Source organism: Solea solea, chromosome 8 (genome assembly GCF_958295425.1).
Source record: "Solea solea chromosome 8, fSolSol10.1, whole genome shotgun sequence".
NCBI lineage: Eukaryota > Metazoa > Chordata > Actinopteri > Pleuronectiformes > Soleidae > Solea > Solea solea.
In genome coordinates, this window is record NC_081141.1 from 19,894,942 (window position 1) to 19,914,463 (window position 19,522).

Below are 19,522 nucleotides of genomic sequence, written 5' to 3' on the forward strand. Positions count from 1 at the left end.
ACAGCACTAGTTATTGTAGCAATAGTTCACAGTTGTTGAGTATATACAGTACAGGTTGTGTAAGCATATATCAACAGCAGTGGTGATAAGTATTATATGCAGAGAATATACAATATATATAGGGTATATGTAAATATAAAAACAGCAGCAGGGATATAAAACATACATGCATATAAAGCATAGTGCAGCAGTGCCATGGAAACATTTTATGAAGAAATGTGAAGGAGGTGCTTTTCTCGGATTATATTATTTACCAATTTTGTTTTCCTGAATCTTGTGTTGGTGATTGTAAAATTTAGTTTGGTGTACAGCAACTCAAGTAAATAAGATTTAGAGTGACATTGTTTTATAAATTAATAATATCTGCCGAAAAGAATACGAGTTATGAAGATTGTACTGTTTATGAACTTTTGTGGACAGAATCTTAATCTGTAATCAGAAATTACTGCCACATGAGGGTCGCGGGGCTGGAGCCAGTCCATCACAGGGCCAACTATTCACACTTTAATTTAAAGTGTTAATCTCTGCATGTTTTTCAATTGTGGGAGGAAGCTGGAGCCGGGATTTGAACCACTGACCTCCTTGCTGTGAGGCAACAGTGCTAGCCACTCCAACATGACAGAATCCCTGTCATGTAAATCATTGCTCCTTGCTAAGACTCTTATTTGTTGATTCTGTCCTTTTTTTTTTTTTGCTGTTATTTGACAACATCACTACTATGAAATGAAAACAAAGCCGAATTATGACTCATCTTAGACGATGTGTTTGGCTGTGTGATAGGAAATTAGGCTGCTTGACAGAGAGAAGAGGAAATGAGATGAGAAGGACAGAGACGGCGCTTTAATATATTTTGGTGTTGTTGTTATTGTTATAGAACATCATTATCGAACATTAGCGACATGCTGTTTTTGTCCACTTACAGAAAACATTTCCTGGAATGAGAATATGCAGCTTAGCAGTGTACAAATCCACCCCAGTGTTTTCTCCTCTGTTTATTACGGTAAACATCTGTTTCTTTTAACACTATCAGTTCTTTATCATGCTATGGTTGTAATACAATTTGACCTGATAACTATGGCTACTTAATCTCACTAAAATTCTATTATTTTTGCAACTCACAACAGTATTTAAGGCCATCTTAACAATTAGAAGCATCTCTTTCCAGTGTATCTTGATTCTAGATCAAATGAATGCAAAGAAAGTTACTTCATGTACCAGACTTTTAAATTTATTTGAATAATTCAAATGAAAAGAAGTGTGAAAGGCCTGAGAACACTATTTATATTGCAGAAATGTCAATGCAACAGCATTTGCACTTTAACAGGAGTTCCAGTTTAGCTGGCCTTTCTCTTTGACACAGGTGCTGTGTTGGGGTTGGGCAGATGAACGAACCGGGGCTGCGGTATTAACATATGCAAACGATCTAAAGCGATAGAGGCAGAGTGATTCTGTGACACAGAACCAGCAGAATTATTTCTCACCTGCTGTTTCACAGTCGATTTATTCATATCACTTCCTGAATGATAGATCCATAGTCTTTCGCCTTAAAGGTGCAGGGTTTTCCAGTTTTTCTTTTTTTTTTTGTTGCACAATCGGCTGGTTCAAAATCTCTCTATCGCAGAGCCGAAAAACAACGAGTTCTGCGCTTAATTAACAGTGATTAAGTGTTCACGCTGACAGCTCTACTAAGACCATATTACATTATCACAGACTTTTATGGTGTACCTCTAATGTTCCCTTTGCTTATCTCGTCTGAGCGTTTGCACTTGTTGCAGTTGAAAAGCTGAGATTTCTGGAACAAACCAAATCCAAACGGCACGAGGCAATTGAAATTTAAGTCCTTCATTATCAGGGTTTTAGAATCAGTTAAAATTGAAGTAATTAATAGAATAGATACACATTAATGAGCCCCTCTAAATTTGCATTTTTAATGTGGATTTGTTGATTTAATTTAATTAAAAAACAAAATTCTGCCTCAGTCAACCGTTGGTTGCTTTTGTGATCTGTTGTCAGTTCTCATTATTGAAAATGCCAGAGGAACAATCCCTGGTTTCATAGAACAAAAAAAAAAAAACTGCGGATTAAATCCAGAAATGCTCAGAAAGGTAAGGCATCACAGATCTCTTGGTGGTTGACTTTGAATCTATGGTAGTGTTTTGAAGTGAGAGTGTTCTATTTTAGTCAAACAGCACTTTAATATACAGTAGTTTTTCAATTCGCATCAGCTGTTTGCAACTCTAGAAACCAATATTAAATGGTTTTCTCCTAGCAACAAGACATTTTCATTGTAATTAGGGCGGGTGATTCTAGTTATTTCCTACAGTTGGCCATCCCCACCCACAAAAAAAACAATACAGTGCTTTGTGTTACGTTTGGAATCAGCATGGATACTCACAGATACCAAGCTACTGGACAGAGCGAGAGTCTTGGAGGTTTGCTGATACTAAATCGAGAACAGAGTTATAGTGAGTGAGAGGTACATAATAAAGGTTAAAGGAAAAGTATAGATTTATTGTGAAACGTCTTCAATCTCAGAGTGCAGATAGCAAAGAAAAGCAGAAAGGACAATCAGGTTAATCAGAAAGTTACCCCTGCCGTATTACATTCATTTTATACTCTCCCTCTTTCTGTGTCTGATGACTTGAATTCACCATTAGATTCACTGCCTGGAGCTTGGCTCGGGCTTACTCTTTAGTCACAGATGCACTTTATGTCGGAGATGAGTTTAATGGCAGCATTAAACATCCGTAGCCGCAGGTGCTGAATGCAAATGAGTGCACTGTGCCTGTCAGGTGAAAAGACGGAGTGACAAATGGGGACAATCATTGTCCCCTAGCTGTGGTACAGTATACTATAGCATTTTACCCATCAGGTACTCGCGTGATGCACAGGTGTCAACGTTACAGCGCTACATACGCGCACACTCTCTAATGGACTTTCCCCTCTCAATATGTTATTAGTATTAATGTAATGAGCGTGAAGTCGGTGTAGGGGACTGACTGCCTTTTTTTTTTAAATGTTTTTATTATTTCTCTTGAGACAATGCTCTCTTTGTATTGCTGATTGACAAGGGTGCAGCCCACATCTTCCTACTCAAGAAAAGAATCATAAAGATGATGCACTTCAGTCTCACATAATATGTCATGCAGCCATTATTTTGTATATCACACACTGGACTGAACATTATATAAACCCACACATATACTGTATAGGTAGGTGCATATCGGAATGTACTGTTCGCTGTGTGCGCACATTGTTTATTGCCTGTGTGGACATGCATCGTGTGTGTCCGTGCTATTGTATATCAGTGCTGGGAGCCAATAGTCCAGTATAACGGGCATATGAGCAGTAAAAATAATGCATGTCATAAAAAGGCATATAATTGGCATTTTCAGGCTGGTGAAATGGATCGCCTCTAATTCTGCTGTTGAGAAATGGCTTCAGAGAGGAGGGCAGTGCGTCACAAGCATGGAGAGCAAAGTGCGCATGGGGGGGAAAGACAAAAGGTAGAAACAGTATGTTGAAATTAGAGGAACAGACGCATAAAAGCATAACAATTAAGCTGGGGTAAAAGAAAGAAAGAAAGGAAGGAAGGAGAAGAGAATAAATGGAGAAATGTAATATGTAAACAAAAATAAGAAAAAGGAAATCAATGCAAAGGAAGTGGGCATTCCCTCCACACACAGACACACACTTTTTTTGTAGAACGCGAGAGTTTGCAAGCTGTAAAAAAGAAAATGAAACTAAGAGTGTGTCTGTTGGGCTATTGAGTCATGACAATTATAAGATGGATGACCCTGGGTGTTAGAAAGGCCTCCCTGCATGTACAACATCTATCATCACAGAACAGACTTGTCTTCATCTGTACTGTGTGTTTCCTGTGTGTGTGTTTGCTATGAGTTCTTTCAAGCTGATAATGATGGTGAGAATCAGGATTAGAGGATCAATTAGTGTGCTTTGCTTTTTTTCCATCTTTTAATGTAATAGTGTGCCTGTACTTGGCAAAAACACTGGCTGGACCATTAGTGGGGTTGAAATGGGGACAAAAACCTGGTCCTGATGAGGCAGATCCTAATATCTGAGGATATAATATTATATATAACTTAATATAATATAATATTAAGTTAAGGGCTAAGATTTGAATTGTGGTCAGGTTACGGTTAGTGTTAGGCATTAGTAGGTTTGGTTAGAAGGCTGGTGGGGACATGGCTCTAAAAACTCACCGCTGTGTTGTCAGAACAGCGCATCACCTGCGCTCTCTGTCTCTCTTTCTCGTCACCTCTGTGACTTGCAGCGATATTTCGGCACGGCTGTGATGCGTTCACTGATGCTTGTAAAATCCGCTCGCTCTCCTCTCACAGTATTCGCGCACACATACACACCACCCTGTCTCTAATATTGGTAGGTGCAATCTGTCTTTCCCGGCAAACCTACACCCTTATGGTTAAGTTTAGGGACAACACTTTGTTTAGGCTTTACAAATGTCAGGAAGGGAACGAAGCATCCTACGGTGAATGGCTGTGCAAGCCTGTGTGTGTATGTGCTCTTGCAGTTATGTTTGGGGTTATTACTTTGTGCTTAGGTAGGAAACAACTCTGTCTGTCCTGTAACTGCTATTAGAATAAATGCTTTGACATACTCTCACACACACATTTGTTGGAATTTCTCCGTATTTAAAAATGTTGCCCGCCCCAAAGCAAATTTCAAGACCTCCGCTTCATGAACCTAGAAATATTTTACCAGAAATATTCCACTTCCATTCTCCTGTAACAGAAAATACTTCTCCATAAGGCGCCACTATTATTGTTTCAGAGGAGGTGAGTGATGTTGAACCCTGCTAACACTCATTTTCTTGTTGCTCTGTAGATTTGATGGACTTCACACGTTAAAGTCAAATCCATACCTTAACTCTGGTGAAAGCTGCATAGCTTGGCTTTGGTGTCAGACTCTGGTAAACGCACACATGTAGAAAAAAAACAACACCAACAACTGTGTATGTGCGAGGTAGAAGAAAAACGTTCTTGTACTTGACATAAGCTGTCAAAGCGAAGAGTGAATGATTGATCATATGTCATGTTTTTATGCTTAATTTATGCCATTGAGATAGCAGCATGCAACAGAAAGAGATAAGTGGGGAAAGTTCATTCTAACCTGAGACGCCAGGCAAGAAGACGGGGACGACAGTTGAGAGGTTAAAAAGAGCAGCTATTGTTGCTTGACAGACAGAGCTCACCTGTCCTCAAACGACAGCAGATTTCATTGACATCTGTCTGAGGTGCTCGGCAGAATCTCCGCGGGGACACCTCAGGCTTTGATACCGCAACGGTTAAGTGTTGTCAGGCTGTTCCGCAGAGAAAAGAGATGAAGGGGGCAAACTTAAGAGATGCAAGACGAGGCTCAAGCTAAAGGATAGGGTGGGGGGGCAGATGAAGTAAGGGCAAGTGAACAAAGAAAAGTAAGAGAGCTAGGGGATGATAGCGAAAAGAAGAAAGAACCAGTCAAGAAGAAAGTATGAGGGCAAACGAGGGAGCAATTCAGTACAACCTCTCCTGTGAGAAATCTTGTGTTGATCGATAATTTAGTGCTGTGGTCTTGTTTTGCCAATGAACATTTTTCCTTTAATTCACCTTTTGAGGTAATGCTCCCCACCACTATTTACGTGGTTATTTTTTTCTGGGGGAATGAGACTAAAGGCACCTAATTTCGTCGCACCTCACTTCTAAAAGGCTATCAGTCAAAGCGAACATCGTCTCTTGATGATGAAGCACTCCTCAATTCTGTGATTATGTCTGCTTGTCTTCACTGCCATTCCTCCCTCTTCAGTGTTTCCTAATACGCAGACTAAAAGCTTGCTGGTTCCCTTTCTGGGTTTCAAACAAGAGGCTGGTTATTTCTACGCTCACCTTTTGAAAATGTCACATTTTTTACGCACGTCTGCCAGAAAAACTAAGCAGGGAAATGCTAATGCAGTCTTTAAAGGAATACTTCACCGATTTGCATTTAGCTTTGTATTACTAGAATAGTGGTAGTATTTTTGAAAAATTATACTTCCCAACCTCAGTTGAGAAATATCTTCATTCTTTTCTTTGTGACATGCCCACCAGTGACACTTGGTCATGTTAGCATAACTGTTAGCAAAGATGGCGGACACTGTTTTCTGCATTCTAGGAATGAGCCCCCGTCCCCTACGAGTGGAGTGTGGAATTAGCGTTTCAGTTTCAAGCCTCGGACCAAGTGTCACTGGTGGGCACGTAACAAAAAAAAGAATGAAGATATTTCTCGACTCAGGGGAAAACTATTTTCAAAAATATTATCCCTATTCTAGTAATACAAAGCTAAATGCTAATCTGTGAAGTATTCCTTTGCATGATTGAAAATTTGAGTCAATTGAAGGGTGATTTATGTTGTTTTTCTAAATATATTCCTTACTCCTTCTAACTGTATAATGTGCTTTAATAACAACAACATGCGTTTGTTTCCACGTTCACGTTGAACATGACAAAATGTGGTCAAAAATGTTTTTTCCTTGCCTGCTTGTGAGAAAGAAAACATTCATTATTATTATTATTATAATATCTTTGAGAACAACATAGCCTTGAAACTGAGAATTCAACAGTCCTTTGTTATGTCACGCAGGCTTGATACTTGGGAAATCTTTGGGCAAAGTAAGAGTCGTCCTCCACATTGATTGAAAGACATGACTGCAGTTTGAGTAAATTCACTTCAATTCACACAGGTCAAGGTTTAGATTGTTTTACTTTAGTTCTATTGATTAATGGCACATTTGTTAGTTTTTGAATGGAGAAAGAAATGTCATTGTCCTGATGTTGCTGCCTTTTTTTTTTTTTTTACTGACTACAGTGATGATAGATAAATCATCATAAAAATGATAGATCATGCATCCCAATAATTATTGCTGTGTAAAAAAAAAAAAAAAAGTGTTTAATGGAATTTACCCTTGTACAACTATTAACCTAGGACCAAGGTTAATCATGAAATGAGAATGTCGAAATTATAAATGATAAAGCTCCTGAGTTTGTTTTCCTGCTACATTTGTCATTTTGTGTGAAGGCAAGGCAAGTAAATTAAATACTTCTGAAATCAGCTGAAACTGCACGGGGGGGAGGAGGGTTTGATCTTTGCTTTGAGTCTGTTTATGTGTCCAGTGGAATGTCAAGTAGTCCTAAATCATCACGAGCCGTTAAAAATATGCTTCTGGTGAAACTTAAAATCTCAAATTGACAGAACAAGTAATGTGGGCTTGCAGCGATGAATGACTATGAAGACGACATTTTTATAGGTAAGGTCAATGTTGGTAGTCAAGCTTCGATTAAGTTTTAGTGGGGGCTGGAAGGCAGAGAAAGATGAGGGATGCTGTGACACTGATCAACCCCGACTCCTGTTGAAAGTACCTCGCAGTATGTGTCCTCTGCTGTGTAGGTGTCGATGCTGAGACGAGAACAGGGGCCATGCACCAGAGACCAAAGACTCCACCGCTCCAGAGGCCTGTTAAATGTTTAATGAACTGGGACAGTTAATTAAAACGGTGCTCTCGGTTAGGCTCCCCCTGTTGTTTGCATTCATGTGTGTCTAGGTCTACGTCTAATGCCTCACCACTGCGACAGAGTCACGGTGGTGGAGAGAGAGAGACAGAGAGAACAAAAATTTGCATTGGTTCTTCTCAGGCCTGTTCGTAATCGCGCCTGAACAGTGGCTTGTAAACTTCTGGAGAGATTTTCATCTCTTCTGTTTGTCAAGAAGCCAGACAGTCTGCAGTGAAAGCTTTGTTAATAAATAAAAAGGTGTTTGATATGCAGCACCCCAACAACACACACACACACACACACACACTAGCAATCATAAAATCAGCAGCATACATTAGTTCATAGACGGGGCTGTTTTTTGCCGAGGGATAATTGTGGACAAGGAGTAATACAAAACACTAAATTAAGAAGCCTTAGACAAATATGCAAAGGACACAGACAGGATCACACAGCTGTGATGGCCTATAATGACTCGAAGCTCTTGACAATGAAGTGTCCTTTTGAGCTGATAATGATGATGAGACACAGGATTAGAGGATGAACTTGTGTGCTTTGGCTACTTTCATCTTTTTAATGTAATTGTGTGTGTGTGTGTGTGTGTGTGTACACACAGCATTTGAATATGCTTGCGTAATGCGTTTGTAATTGATTTTAAATAATCTTAAAATTATTTGGAAATGTTGGGATATGTTGTTACCCTCTGTATTCTCTCTCACACGCACACACAGTTTCGCATAGTTACCACAGCATTGACTTCCATTCATGGAGACAGCCTCGACAAAGCATTCATTCTAACCCTAACATAACCAGATAATGCTTAACCCCTGCCTTTAACCTAACCACAATTTGAAATTTTAGACCTACATTTCACCGTGTTTTCTCGGAAACTTGCGTCTTCCACATTAGGACCAGGTTTTGGTCTCTGTGAGGACTACTGATCATAAAGAGGTCAGTGTTTATGCCAGAAAAGATCCTGAAAATGTAACAAATATACAGACATAAACTTTAAGACACAGGTGTGTGCTTCCCTGCTCTCAGTGTCAAGATTTTGGTGCGTGATTTCAAAATGAAACCTTGTATAGTATAGTATACACATACATATGGGTTTATATAGTAAACACAATGGGTTTGAATTGCAGAGACCATGTCGTCTGTGTATTTTCCTCATATGTCACACTGTCTTTTTGTTTTTAGCACGCTCAACTGTCTGACACTAACCTTCAATCTATTTATTCTACCTTTTCTATTGGCACTTTCACCACTGTTGTGCACCAGAGCTCCAACAAAACTGGCCACAGAGTGAGTTCTAGTTTTGATTCCATGTTTGTTGCCTGTTTGTGTGTGTGTGTATGTAGTGTGTTGTGCAGTTTAGCTGTTGGAAATTTTTTCAGGGATTATGCCTATTGGCTACACTGTCATATCAGTATTTGCTGCATTGCCAGATGCTGATTAAAGCTGGACACGCTGAAAGAGGCTGGCTAAGCATACAATGAGACAATCACTGGTTTAATCCCTGATCCTAGATGTGTGATTGTGTAGTCAGTCGCACATGATTCTGGGAAGTACTGCTATACTTAGCAGCATCTGATATCACTGACGTTACTCTGTGATAGAACGGCAAGAAGGAGCTTCAGCTGTGAGGACAGGTCAATATTGAAATCTTCACACGGATTTATAACAACATTAAATCTCTTTTTTTTTTTTTTTTTTTGCTTTTCTCTTCTATCTGCCTCTCCTCCAGGGAACAAAGTCGGCCGACCAGCCTGCTGCCTGCTGATTGGAACATGGGGTTGGGCTTTGGGAGGGAAGAGGAGTCCTTAACTCCAGGGCTGGAGGCCCTTCCACTCAGACTGATGCAGCAGGACTGCACTGCTGTCAAAACCCTGCTTTTAAGACTAAGACGGACACTGCAGGAGGTGGGTTGCCCGCATATACATGCACATAATGCATCATTTCCATAACGGGGTTCTATACTCGGATAAAGGCAGCAACACAGAAGATACAGATTACATCAAAAGAGCACTATTCAGTTAAGTGGCCCACACTGAATTTGATTATCACAAAGACAATGAATAAAACATTGAAAAGCTTAAATTCATTCCTTTTTCACTTGGACTAAACTGACAGGCCATCCTCTGATCTAATTACAAATTCTGCTGTAAACCTATAAGTGTAAATGGTTTTTAAATATAAAGGAATTTCATCAGCACAGTATTCCCCTGACAATCTCTTCACCCCCAGTCTTAATCAGCTCTATTTAAGCGCCATCAGATAATCTCCAAGAGGATGCGTTTCCGCCTTTTGATGGTCTCTGTAATCACTTTTTTATTTTTTTTTATTTAATCAGATGCCATATTTTGGATGAGGGAGCTGGACAGCCACCGTATTCGTCATACACCAATACACGCTCTCCACATTAGTCCCCCTATTTCACGAGTATCACCCTGCTCTCCATGTGCTATTGTCTGTTTAAGGCTTTCACCTCAGGCTATGAAGACATCTTAGGGTAAATGGTGAGAAACCAGTAATATTCAGTCCAACCTGTTAAAGACGTTATTATCTGTAATGGTCACTTAGTAAAGCAGTGACACGTGGCAATAGCTTATTTAACATGTTTTACTCGAAGAATAAGGGAACCATATTGTTCTGGTCTTTTTAACCGTGGGACTGCCTTTACACTCTAAATAGAAAGTAAGTATTTTATAACTTGATCATTGAGGGTTTTTTTCTTCTCTTTACAGAACATGGAATTGTACATTTACTAGGTTTATTTGGTGTAATTGTTATTTGCAGAGAGGTTGATTTAGGGCAGTTTTTCTAGTCATGATGAGAAAACAAACAATCAACTGCTGATTATGAATTATAATTTCACAATGGCAGGCCATAACGATAATTACACTCTTTTGGAAAATGGCTGACACATAAACAAAGTTTTTGTAAGCAAGGGTTCAATATGGTAGTTATTTGGGAACTGTTTGTTGGTATTTAATATATTTTATTTTGCTTTGTTTTGAAAGGAACGTTTTCATATTTCCACAAAGAGCCTTTTTCACTCTGTTCTGAAAGTATAATACATGTATGCGCCAAAGAGTAATGGTAGTATTATCCTTTTTATGATATTGTTATATTCTTGTTGTCTACATGTGTAACTGACCCACCACATACACTCGTGTCATACAGGCACCCACACACAAATATAAATACACAAAAAGATGTAAAAGGCTGACCAGACCTGCCCCATCATCCCACCATTATTCCCTCCACACTAAGATCAAAGCTAGCTGTGAGGAGCTATCTGTGAATTACAGACCACAGAGGAGCACGTATGGCTCTCTCCCTGTCTCTTAGCGGTTCATCTTTTTGTTTTCCTCCAAGAACCACACTAGGAGAGACACGATGCATTAAAAGAAAATACATCTATAATAGTTGTAAACAAGAATAGGGAGTGCAAGAAAGATATTTGACATTAGGTAGCAGAACATGAAAATGGAAGAGGATAAACTTTGCCCTCTTAACTCACTCTGTTGTGTCATTAACTTGCAGATTTTATTATTCTGTTCAGCAGTTATCTATTCTGCAGCTTCTCTGCTCTTCTCTTTCAGATCTTATCATTTCCACATCACATTTGCCAAATTAGCATATTTTAGCCAGCTGTGGGTACTCCACCTACTCATGATTTCAGTCTCCTTCAGCAGTTTATCCTGTTGGTTACACAGAGAAACGTTTCTAAAATGCCACTGACCATGTGCGCGTTAACACAGTGACCCCCATTTGTCAGTGTCTGCAATAGAGTCTGGCAAAGCTGTTCTTATTTATTACAGCTTTTAGTCACAGTCTTTATAAGCATGGTTGTGTTGTACCCACACGTGCACCAGGGGACCCCGTTTGCTTGTGCCTCTGCAACTGTGCTGTCTGTCGTGGTGACTCTTTGCCTTGAGGCAGCTGCTCGACATGTGGCTGCTGCTGATGCTGCTGCTGCTGATGATGATGTGTTGTTACAAACATAGCTCTGGATATGATGAAATGAATAGGAAAATGTGAATATTCATTACAGTATTTAAGGAGGTGGTGTGCTATCATCAACATCTGTAAATGTTTGTGTAAACACCTGCTGTACATCTTGGTTAGTAGGTTGTGCAGCTATGTTAACCACAACAAAACTCTGTTGCACATACCGTACATATACTGTATTGCACATACTATAAATAAGTATATCAGATGTTGAAGACGTTGAATTACATGTCTCTTCTTTGCTTCAATTTGATTGATCGAAGTGGAAAAATAATTCCCATAGTCCACATAGTGTTGCCAACTCTTTAGTAGGGAACGTAGCTATTAGCTGTCCTACAAGTCGCTAGAAGTCACTAAGTGACGTCATAATTGGCCATGTGTAATTGTAATGGACGCAGCAGGACAATGTCGTGGGAGAGACAAAAAGTGTGTAAAAAACCCCCCACCTAAATAAGTTTAGAACTACATTAGAAATAAACTTTCTTCTGATGATTCTTCGCACATGCGCAATTCATTTTGCAGTCTGGAAGCAGAGGGGTGAATATCTCCATTGAGTGCTTTGGGACATGGGAGTGGCCCATGGCGGCACCTAGTTAATTTGGCAACACTGTCAGCTGACAGGGGCTTTTTTTGATGAATCTCTGGCAAAAATGAGTAAGGGGCAAGGGGAAGTGGTTAGAAATGAAAAAAATATGTCTGCCAGAGAACTCCCTAAATGCTATGACTTCCAATAAAAACCCAAATGTCAATGAGAGCCAGAGTAGGCATGCGCCTTAAGTTATTTGAACATTTTTATACCTTCATTTAACTGATGTGTGAATGTGATTAAAGAGGTGTATCAAACTACAAAACCTGCTTTCCTTTCTTAGGCCATTCATCATCTTCGGTGCATTTAGCTTCTGGATAGTGCAAGTCATTAAATCCGCAGCTCTGAGGCAGTTTCCCCGCCATTCTTAAATCTTGAAGGTTTATCACTGAAGCACGTCTAATTGTGGGGACAGTTGTTTGTTGAAGCCTGTGGGACAGAGGAGACCTTAAAGAGAATGTGTATGTGTTGGAGAGAGTGAAAGAGGTGCAGAGAGTCTGTGGCTATATTTGATTGTGCGGCTGTCTCTCTAAATACTGAGAGGCATTGATCACTAATGGCACATTGTGGGCCTGACATCACAGTGCACCTATAATTCTGATCTGCAGGCATACGTCTTCAAAAGGTCAGCCAAACCGATAAGCCATCAAGTTAATGCTTTGCAAAGAGAAAGCAATATTTAAAGCTGTAATGTGTAACTTTTCATGATGAACAAACGACCGGGGGAAAGGAGGCGGAAGCTAACGAGTAAGGTGAGATGGCAGGTTAAGGAATTATCCCTGACCTTCTGAAACACAATATTAAAAGAGAACTTTAGGATAAGAAATTAACTCCTTAAACATAAGTGAGTTAGTGAGACGTTCACCTCATTCAATCGCACGGGTTTTGGCGACGGAAGTAACACACCGGAGCTTTAAGAAATCTCTCTTTCCCTTTACGGCATTACGCTCCAACACTAAAAAACAATGGGGATTATAGTCTTGCATAATATTTTCAGGCCATCTTGCTTGGTAGTCATCTCTCAAACATGCATATTTGTCGAGCATATTAATCTACACGCAAGCAACAGATGGCAATAAGCATGTGCAAGTGTGTAAAACATGTAGTTTGACGTTTGCTGCATCAGAACGTTTGTTCCATGTCCAGTTTTGGTCACGTATCTCATCATATTCCCTTTGCTATCATGTCTTTTCCATGTATCAGCAGTCCTGGCTAAAGACATGACCTTCTCTTCTCCTTCTTTCCCTGCTTTACCTTCTATCCCTTGATAAGCCATCACAAGACATTTCAATCTGCCGCTATGCTTTGTAAGATGTCTTCACCCAACGTATGCACTCGACTGTATGCAGACAGCTCTGTTTGTGTGTGTGCACTCTATGGTCAAAGAGAAAAAAAAAAAAAGAAATTAACATGAAATTGCATTTGTACAGTAATGCCAAAAAAAAAAGTTTTAATACCTTTTTGTTACGATCTAATCTGCTCAACCCGGCTAGAGGCGCCAAAAAACATCACTTGCAGGTCCCTAAGAGCATTACCTGAATCTGATCCTGTAAAAATCATTCTGTGCACATTGTTATCTTAACACTAGCACTTACGGTGGGTATCACAGACCTAACCTTGTTATGTTCATTTTGTGTCTTTGCAGAGTGCAGAGACGAGCCCTGCCAGCAGCCTCCAGTCTCTACCCATCAGCCCTTGCAGTGAAAAATCCCTTCCATTTAAGGTAAAGCATCACAGATCATGTACCCGCACAGCATGGCACGAGCTGCATGATTCAGACTCATTTTGGCACCGGATTAGTCACCTCCACCTAATTTTAGCATGGAGGCTTTTGCGTTTTTTTTTTTTTTTTCCAAGGTTAATCATCAACATCTAATCAATCAGAATGAGTGTTGTTGACAATATGACATTTAAAATACTTACATCAAGCGATGCCACTTGGCTGGTGCCATGTTGAAGTTTTGTTAATGTTAATTCACAGATGTCACCTCCAACCAGGCTCCTGTTAGGTGATACCTGTCATTAATGGGAGCCGTCAACCACGCTGGTGTTCTCTCTTATGCTCTGTGCTTTATCAGCACAGAAGTGCTGAAACTAGCGATCGAGAACATTAACGCTTCAGGAAAATGTTCAATGACGTCAATAAAGTGAAAAGTAAGCTCATTTCCCCATATACTTTCACTCAAATCAACTACTTTTTGCAACCAGTTGCAGACAGACTGTGTCCACTTTTATATACAGTCTATGATTCAATTTAGCAAACACACACAGACCTTTGTTATATCTTTAAACTATCTGACAGATATAATAAAGGGTGTCCTGAAGTGGTGAAGTGGGAGCTTCTGAACCAAGCAGCCTCTTCTTCAGTGTTGGCTCTACTCAGGAATTTGCTTTGCTGTTAATGTGCAAAGGCCTTGAGGCAAAATTTCTGCCAAATCAATTGTTGTCTGACATGCGGTTGAATGGAGTTATAAAACGTCGCGACAAGTCAGCTCGTTTTAATGTTATTGCAGTAGTATTTTACATGTTGTGCCTAAAACTGTAGTCTAGAGACTGGCTGTGATTCAGAAACGAAACTTTGAACTTTTTCCAGCCATCATTTATCCGTCGTACTTTTGTTCGTTGTGAATTTGCCCAAAGGAACGCAGTTCCCATGCTTCTTTCATGGTACTGTACGGTCTTTAGACAATGTTCAATATTTGATTTCCTTGTAGTGACAAGTAAACCAGCTTGGTTTAGTATTGTTGCAGTGGTATTTTTCATATTGTGTCTAAAAACTGTAGTCGTGAGACTGCTGTGACATAAAACTGCACCTTTTTCCAGCAATTTGTGGGGCCATCATTTTTCCTTCCTTCTCACTCTTGGTTCATACTTAACTTGCACAAAGGAACACAGCCTTTCTCTCTTTTTGTCAACCCTGCTGGTGACACCATTGGATTCTTTCAATAAACGACCCTGGCATGGTCTTTGGACAACGTTCAATATTAAATTTTCCTGCCACAGGCACCATATGATTGCTCATGTTCTCCAATGGGTCTCTGGGTCTCTAGCCTTAGGGCTTTCTCACACAATCCACAAACACCACCTAGTGCCATCCAGTTCCATTAAGGCAACACAGCAGTCTGTCGGTGGTCAGAAATATAAAACTGTGTTTCCCTTTGATCGGCGCATCTTCGCGCCTTTTCTCCCACGTCGGCGTCTAATGAGTCATAAAGAGATGAAATTAGAGAAAGGGAGAAAGAGCAGAGGAGCAGGGCAGGTGGTGAGGTGGGGAAAAAAAGGGACATATAAAAGAGATTAATAATGTGAAGCAAAAGACATGGGGCATTGAATGGGGGTGGAGGGGAGGGGGGGAGCTGTGTGTTTTGCTCATGACGGACTCCAGACTCCTTCTGTCAGCCTAGTCCATCACAGCAGTGTGATCTAGATGAGATTTATCACTCTCTGCAGGGATTGTGTGTGTGTGTGAGCGTGAGGCTGTGTCACTGTGTGCAGGGTTTAAGTTTACCAGGAGAGGGCTTTTGTCAAGCCTTTCCCTGGAAATCACAAGTTCTTGTTAGCCTGTTTGGGGGGCGAGAGGGGCAGTGAGGACCAGACTCTTCAACTCTGTGGAACTCTCAAGTTTCATTTTTTTTTAATGAATTGAAGCTTGAGTCTAAAAACCAAGGGCTTGGTATGTCACACAGATGTCGAGTCTGAGTGTGAATGTGTTTTTGCACTCAAAGCTGCACATCGTTGTGTGTTAGCATGTTTGCCCTCTTTATTGACCTACATGGAGCATCAGTGGCAGCTGGATGATAACGAAAAAGTAAAAGATACAAGCTGGGACATAGCATGAAGACAGCATAAACACCTGGGTTCTAACCAGTTTAATAAAATAATAATATTAATAATGATAATATTAATAAAAATGGAGGTTGGAACTGTATGTCTGTGGATAAAGAAACGCTATAGGTCCATCACACATCCATGTATAACATTGACTTATCTTTTTGCTGCAGGTTATTGCAGTCACACATCAACTGGTTAGAAATTCAAAAAGCAAGCTTCATTTCACTTACTAAGTAAGTGAGGTTGTGTGGGAAGAAAGTGTGTGTTAAAAATAGTTTTTGTCACGTATGAAGTGACTCATGCACTGGGTTTATTACCGTTTGTATCCCACAAGACCTTTTTTTTTTGAAGAACCAGCAACAGCTGTCATCAAAATAAAATTGGTTCTCATAAACAGGGATTAAAGGCAGTTTCTGTTTCAAATGTGGGAATACAACTTTTTTTTCAATTTTCTTTTACAAGATTCCTCCTCAGCTAATCAGAGAGAGATTTAAGAATGGCACAGCTAAGATCCTGCGGGACTTCCTGATCAAAGACAAAATGGTGGTGGCTAATCAACCAGACAAAGAGGTCGTCGATAAACAGCAGAGGAAGGTAGTGGCGATTGATTCGCCAACCGCAAGCGACAGCGACATCAAGAAGAAGGAACACGAGAAGCTTGAGAAATACCAAGGGCTGAGAGAGGAGCCAGAGAGGATGTGGGGAGTAAAGGCAACTGTGGTCCCAGTGGTGATAGGAACTCCCAAAAGTGGGCGAGTGAGTCCAGCAGATATTAAGAACAACATCTAAGATCTCTGTCCAGAAGAGCGTAGTCTTAGGAACCACTATGATACTGATTTTGCACCCGAGCTTGGAGGAGACACAAAAAAAGCCAGAGTGGGGAAAAAATAAATATAGAGAGAAGGAAAATAAGTAAGTAGGTGGGAGGCAAAGGCTAACCTTTAGACAGAGCTGGAGGCGCGGAAAAGAAACGGGTTGATGGAGAGGGCATATTGCCTGAGGAGAAGCTGAGGACTGCTGCGAAAAGGACATTGTTCTAACTCGACGATAAGATAGATTGATTTGCCCCCTCAAAGGGTGTGGGGGGGAAAGTGTCGAGGTGGAGGTGCATACAGGAGGAATGCATTTATTTTGATGACGTTAAGTCACATGAGTCTGTAAAATAGGGGGAAATGAATTCATGACAGGAATGCTGGAGACAGAGGTGACAGAGTAAAAAATGAGGGAAGAGTTTGAGGAGGAGGAGGGTGGTAGAAAAAAGCGGAAGGGAGGGAAAGAAGAAAATGAGACTCTGAGGGTGGGGCAAGGAGGAGATGAGAATTTGTCCTGGCATACCAGAAAACGACTCGGTGGGTATAAAAATAATCCACGGTAGCCACCTGAGAGGCTGCAGAGTCACAGTGCGACCTAGTTTTAATTTAGACCCTGCACATGTGACATGATTTTTACCCATATTGTCCCAGTTAAAGTGGTCTACTGTGTTTTGGAAGCGTGAGATGTAGAAAAACCTCACACTGCAGTTGTTGCGTGACGTTTGTGCCTTTTTTAACTGACATTGTTGCACTCACCTTTGTTTCCACTGACACAAGGGGCTTCTTTTTATAGTGAAACATCTATCACTGTGTCATGTGCTACCTAATTAGAAATTAATATTGTATAATGATAATGACTCCAAATTTTTTTCAGCCTCCAAAGTCAGGCAGCAACGCTGGAAGCATGTGGATGAAAACACATAAACATTCAGGTTGCGAGTAGCCACGCTGCATCTCATTGTACATGAATCAGTGTAGACATAAACAAAATATGATTTACAATGAAGTAGGACATCTCGTCCCTGTTTCCCTTCTTTGGTACGTCTAAGTTTGATAAAGTTTTCTTTAAACACTGTATCTCTGTGTTGTCTCAGCCGCACACAAACAGCCAGGATTCCCAAAATGAAGTGTGTTCAAGCTCCAGTGCCTGCCTCTTTATCACCTCTCGAAATGTGTTGTCATGAGATTAGATCAAATTCTTGGACCTAAAGATTAAATCTCAACAGTGGTAGTGAGCCAATAAACACACTGCATGCTGTTTGACTGGGATTTAATAGTGTTCATGATTGGCTGTGTCGAGGCGTGCAGGAAGTTAAGACCACAGACGAAGCTCATTCCCCAAAGGAGAAGAGGAAGAAATGGCTCCACCAGTGTGTGTGTGTGTGTGTGTGTGTGTGTTTGTGTGTGTTTGTGTGTCTGTCTGTGAGGCTGCTGCAGACTGCAATTCTTTTTTGTCAAACACTGAAATGAAAAAGTGTAAGAAATGTTAATAGATGTTGAAAATTTTATACCAAAGCCCTGCCACTGTATAATTACTAAAACATTGCTGGAACCTCCACATTATATACACCCAGGTGATCTCGCACCACCCCAAGCTCGTAGCATTTATCAAAACTGCTCAACATCAACGTGTTTCTTTTTGTTTATTTAGCACACTGCTGAAAGATGTTCATCAGTGCTTTTTTTTAGATCTGATCCATAGTTAATGCCTCTCTTTGTGCATCCTGGTCCCCCAATACTGTATTTCATCTCTGGTATTAAAAAATGAATGTCTGTGAAGTACAAACGGCTCTATAGTAAGTCTTATGTTTAAAACTACAGTGCACCATATTAAAAGATGCTCGGTGGCGCTTGTTTCGGGATGTCAAGGCAGGTGACACCTCGCCTCTGTTTCATACAGCGTAAATATTGCACGATGGGTTTGACAGCTTCCCCAACTGTCTCTGTGTGACCTGTCAGCTTTGCTGCCTGTTGAACTTTGAGCAAATAAAGTACCTATAGAGTTCGTGCTGCTGCTCTCCACCAGGCACACCATGTCCTTCAGTATAAATATAAGCATTACAGTGTCAGTTTGTCATGTACAGTATGTGTCCATCCAGCTTCTCAGACGGCTGTATTTTCAAATCTGCTCAATCATTTAATGGCAGCGTCTTTAGATTCTACCGACAGCTGAGTTGGCTCACAAAGACAGGTGACAGAGGCCCCGGCTTTGTATTGGACAGACTTGATGTGCAAATGACATATTTTTCTTCATCTACTCTTTTCTTTTTTTAACATTTTACAAGCTGCTTTTCTTTGCCCCTCCTGTCAGCGCACATTAATAGTATGCTATTAATGTCAGCTGGTGTGAGCAGGTCTGGGCATGTGTCTATGAGCTTCCCTATGTTTTTTTTTTTTTTAATATCCAGTCATGGACATGATGAGTCAAATGCTTTATTAGTGGGTATCCGAGCAGACATAATAGATAACATGTAATCACACAAAAGGACCAGCTTGTGCGATATTTTTATGCAGCAATTTTCTTTTATCCGGCGTTCATGAAGCTTACATTGTGTTACTTTCTGTGCTCAGTTGATCTGTTTCCATGCATGACCACTTTGTACTTTTGAATTAAAGTTGTATTGTATAACTTTTAAATAGAAATGAATGTCCGTTGCGTTCAAACCATTGTCAGATGAGTTCACACAGTGCTGATTAAGCCGATCAGTGTGACTAAAACTTGCTCTGAATTTGTCAGG

At 40.4% G+C, this 19,522-nt stretch overlaps 1 protein-coding gene across 1 annotated transcript in view; it reads left to right on the plus strand.

Moving 5' to 3' along the window:
- The window catches only part of ccser1 (coiled-coil serine-rich protein 1), a 116,709-nt gene that overhangs the window by 29,689 nt on the left and 67,498 nt on the right, over positions 1–19,522 (plus strand). The window contains exons 7-8 of the mRNA XM_058636342.1: positions 9,286–9,460; positions 13,787–13,864. Coding sequence (XP_058492325.1) covers positions 9,286–9,460; positions 13,787–13,864 — 253 coding nt within the window. The remainder of the gene's footprint in view (positions 1–9,285; positions 9,461–13,786; positions 13,865–19,522) is intronic.